A 4,842-nucleotide genomic window follows, 5' to 3' on the forward strand; every position below is an offset into this window, starting at 1 on the left:
CGGAGACGGAGCCAGGAGGGGATTCTTGGACACCACCAGCACCCCACCACCCCGCCCCCACCTCACCAGCTCCCTGGCCACTTCTATCTCCAGGAGACTCTGCGGCCAAGGCCTCTTTGTCTCCTCACCACTTCTCCTTCCTCTGTCTCCTGCAGCTGGGCCTGAGTCAGCCCCCTCCCCACCACCGCCCCCAGCCAGACAGGGGATATTGGCGAGAGAGAGGGGAGTCGGAGGAAGAAGAGGTTGTCTGGATGGGATCTCAGATCTCTGGATCCCAGACTCTGTACCTGGAGGAGGGAGCGGCTCTCTCCCACCTGCCTCAGGCATCCCTACATCTCTTCCTGGCAAGTGAACCCCAGCTTTACCAGTACACCACCCAGGTCTGGGCCGCTGCCATCCTGGAAAGGGCTCGCGTGTAGCTCCCAGGAGCTTCTACCCAGAGGGGCCTCTCCTCTGCGGGGAGAGGCTGGGATGGGCCACCTCAGGCCAGATTCTGTAATATTGGTGATAGCAGTGAGTGCTTCTCCAGCACTTCCTGTGAGCAGGGTGCTGGCCTACGCGTTCAATATGTGTCATCTCATTCATTCCTCAAAACAAGCCCAGGCCCTTTGCCTACCCCCAACCTCCCCTTGGCAACCAAGGTGGACAGGAAGCATCAAAGTCATTGCTACCCTCCCTACTAGGCCTGCTGATTCTAGCCAGGTGGATGTTCTCTGCCTCAGGAAGGTAGAGACCTCAACGATCCCCACTGGGTACCCTGAGGACCCTCCTGTCTATCTCCAGTTTGCCCCTAGGTCCCACACCTCAGATCTGACTCCCAGAATCCCAGCCTTTCCAGCCGCCTTCCTGTCCCCTTCACGCTTCCCTGCCTCATCCTTTCCTCTTCACGACCAACCTCCCTGCCGCCTGCTGACTCCTGGCCTTTCTCTTCCCCCTTTGCACCTCCCTGTGGTATCTCTGGGGGGCAGGAAGGTGATGACTCAGCCTGAGGCAGAAACACTCCTTCCCCCAGAGGAGGCCACCCTCATCCCAGAACTGGGCAGTGAGGACTGAGTCCCCAGGGAAGGGCCGGTGAATCCCAGGGGGCAAAGCAGAGAAGTGGACTGCAGGCCCTGAGACAGGGGCATGACCATCTTGACCTCCTTAAGGTTTTGTTCCATGGGATGCCCTCGTTCTCCTGGCCTGGAGTGGGCTCAGGGGACAGTCGAATTTCCTGGATGGAAAATAAGGTAATGGGGAGTACACATTCCAAAAATGGGCCCACGGACAGATGTCCCTAAACCACGGCCAGCCAGTGGTGCCGGCGGCCGGAGGTGGTGAGGGTTGGAGGGGGGCTGAAGGGGGAACTGGGCACTTCTCTGGAATCTCTGCAGGCCGCCCCGGGCTGAGGAGGCGGCTCTGTGGGGCATTGGGAGGCAGTTTTCAGCTCCATATAAGGAAGAATTTTGCAAGTCAGAGCTGCTCCGAGAAGGAACAGGGAGGTCACAGGAGTGAGTGAGGTCCTATCCCTGGAGGTGGCCGAGCAGGGCTCAACACCATTTTGGGTGTGTAGTCAAGGAGATGCCCAACCTCAGACATCCCTTCAGTCCCAAGAGGCATGAGCTAACTTGGGTTCCCCAGTGAACTTCTTCCTGGGACAAGAGTGTGCAGCTTCCACTCTGAGCCTTGTCTGTGCCCAGCACCCTGTGGAGCCCCCTACATGAATCCTCAGGACAGCCTGGTGGGGTGGCCACCATTATTAACACCATTTCACGGATGGAGAAACAGAAGCTTCGAGACACCAACTTTCCCAGAGTCTCCTGGCCTGAGATGGGCAGAAGCAGGATTCAGACCCAGATTCATCCAACTCGCAACCCCTGGCTGGTAAACCAGACCATCAGTAGGCTCGTGGAATGTCAGAGGAGGAGGCCTGTTGAAGGCCACCAGTCCCACGGTACAGGGCGGGAAACTGTTTTGAGGGCAGTGAGTTACCTGAGGTCGTATGGCCAAACAGGGTCGGCGCTGGACCCAGATCCCCAAATTCTTGCCTTGAGGCCCTGGTTTTTTGGGGGCTGCACGCTGAGCTGCCTGCCTCCCCATGCTGGGTGCTGGCATGAGCTTAAGAAGCCAAACCCATATCCCATCCATCCTTTCTACTCCAAGTCCTCTTCTCACACTAAAACCCCCATGGTAGGTGTGGGGTAGAAGTTATTCACCCCTAAATCATATCACTCCCTTATTCAAACCCACGGACGGCCCTGAGCCTACAGGACAGCGTTCAACCCTCGGATCCCCAACCTATCTCCACCTGCATCTTCTTCTAGGTACCAGTATATCTGGAACTCACCTTGGTCTTCCCCCACCCTTCGCACACATCGCCCTCTCCCCAGGAGACACCCTTTCCCTGAGTTTTATCTCTCCATGCTGCACCCGCCATCATCTAAGGCTTTTCCCTCCCATGCCAAGCCACCTCCTCCAAGTAGTCTCCCTTCCCCGCCAGCGAAAGGGATCCCTCACCCGTGGCCTCCACAGCCCTCCGGCCTGGCCCTCTCAGCATCTGATCACACCAGACACCATCTTTTGTGCAGGCAGGCAGCTAGGCCAGGTGGGGAAGGCCATGGGTCTGGTGTGGGAGGCTCCTGGAACCCTTGGGCAGAGTCTTCAAACTTCCCAAGCCTTGGTCTCCATACTGTAAAATGCTGACTGCTACAGTCCCTGCCTCCGGGTGTTGTGAAGGTTAAATAAGATGACTAGGTGTTTTGCATAATGGTTAAAAACATGGCCTTTTAAAAACCAGCCTCCGCCACTGACCAGCTCTACACAAGAGCAACCGTCTCAGCCTTCCAGAACCTCAGCTTTTAACTCTGTAAAATGGACTTAGTGATACTGTCTACGTGCCACGGCTGTTGAAGGCATTAAATGGGAGGATGTAAGCAACACAATTAATAAAAAATGCCCCTAAAATCGCTATCACTGATGGTGCACTGATTGTGACGGGCAGCACTCCAAACATCACTGTGCAATAATAAATGGTAGCTTTGAATAATAATATTAACTAACAAAGAGGTTGGTGATGGCCAGGCCTTCCTCCTCTACAAGACCACCTGCCATGTGAGAGTGAGACACAGGCCTGGCCCCGCGATGTCTTCTCTGTGTGCCTGCAAGCTTCTGGCCGGGACAAGATCCATGCTTACGCCCTCCTACAATCCATTTGTCTCCCTAGAGCATCTTTCGCACTCACTCTTCTGGTGAATTGATTAGCGACTGTCTCCTGCACTAGCCAGTGACATCTAGGAGGGTAGAGCTCAAAGCTCCAAGTTTTAGCCCGCCCAGCACCCACTAAAGAGCTGTTGGCTGAATGACTGGCTGACTGAACGAGTGAGTGTCCAGGGCCTGAAATAGGGATCTGCGTGGCCTGGCCTTGCTGTCCTGTGGTCTGGCACACATGAGGCCTGGCTGCCCCGCCCTGCCCAGTCTCACCTGCTTGTACTTGTACAGGAGCAGCAGGAGCAGCAGCAGCAGCAAGGCCATGATGGACACACAGGCGACAAGCACTGGTGTGAAGAAGGGCTCATCAGGGGGCTGTATGCTGGCTCCTGGAAAGGGCGAGGCGGAGGAGTGAGTGGCAGAGGGAGCCTCTGCGGCCTCCCCGCCCCCACTGCGAATAGGCCAGTGCTCTGCCTGGAACACAGTCAGTACTCAATAAATGCTTCGACTGAACAAAGTGGAGCCTCAGGGAGCCTTCCGGCAGACCTTCCTCATCCAGGGGCAGGGAGGACTGACCCTCCAGCTCTGTTCATGCCCAGCCCCAAACCCGCAGGAGTCACAGCCTTTTGTGGCTCGAGTCACGCAGCACCACACCTGCCAGGCAAGGAGCCCCTCCACAGCAGCCTGTCCTAATGCCTTGGCTTGTACACACCACTGGTGACGGGGCTCACCACCACACGTCTGGGGAGTTCGAACAAAAAGACTAGGTGGGAATCTGCCTTCCTGGCCGTTCCCTGCTGCTCTGTGAGTGCCCTTTAGAAACACGCAGCCCTCCCGAGGGTCTGAAAGCCAGGCTCGCAGCCCCTGGGTCTCCTCTTCCTGGATCAAAAACCCTGGCTCTCACGATGTGTTTTAAATGACATAATTTCCATCACCTTGCTCAGATCAACAGTGTAGGTCTGAGGCCAAATCTCACCGGCCACGTAGGAAGTGCGTGACATCGAACCTGTAACTTCTCCCCAAGCCTCAGGTTTATCATCTCCAAAGTCGAAAGAAAATAGTTTTAACTTTCTCGGTTTGTGCACATTCGTTGAGACAATGCCTGTAAAGAGCTTAGCGCAACTCCTGACACGGTGCAAGCATTCAATACCACGCCGGCTTTATCACTTCTAATACATGACCACCAGCAGTGAGACTGAGCGCAGCCATGGGCAGCTGTGTGTGGAGTCGGGCCCTGGCGGCACTTGCTTCCAGGCCAGCAGCTGGGGCCCTGGAAGGCCACTTCCAAGTCAGGCAGCGGCTCTTGCTTTGTCTTCTCTGGGCCCAGAGAGCCTTGCCAGGCCTGGCATGCAGGGGTGCTGAGACCTGCCTGTCAGAAGCTGTGGGCCTCTGCACGGAATCTGAGAACTACCCACATAGCGCCTTTGTGGAATACAGACAAAGACGTCCTTTCCTCTTTGCAAACGTAGCCTATGTTAGTGCCCGGGGCTGGACATCAGCTCCACTCTCGGACGGTGGCCCTGAGAAGAGAAGACTGTGTCTCTGGTAGGAAGGGATTCAGAGAGGGATGAAGAAGGCCACCAAGGCTGGCCCTGGGGTGGGGTAGGACTGCGTGCACTTGTCATTGACTGCCTCCCTCACCAGCCTCTAAGCTCC

General features: G+C 56.3%; 1 protein-coding gene across 1 annotated transcript in view; it reads right to left on the bottom strand.

The window, feature by feature from the left end:
* The window catches only part of CSF1R (colony stimulating factor 1 receptor), a 28,647-nt gene that overhangs the window by 9,300 nt on the left and 14,505 nt on the right, over positions 1-4,842 (bottom strand). The window contains exon 10 of the mRNA XM_011371162.2: positions 3,460-3,575. Within this exon, the coding sequence (XP_011369464.1) occupies positions 3,460-3,575 (116 nt within the window). The remainder of the gene's footprint in view (positions 1-3,459; positions 3,576-4,842) is intronic.

Source organism: Pteropus vampyrus, unplaced genomic scaffold, assembly GCF_000151845.1.
Source record: "Pteropus vampyrus isolate Shadow unplaced genomic scaffold, Pvam_2.0 Scaffold185, whole genome shotgun sequence".
Taxonomy (NCBI): domain Eukaryota; kingdom Metazoa; phylum Chordata; class Mammalia; order Chiroptera; family Pteropodidae; genus Pteropus; species Pteropus vampyrus.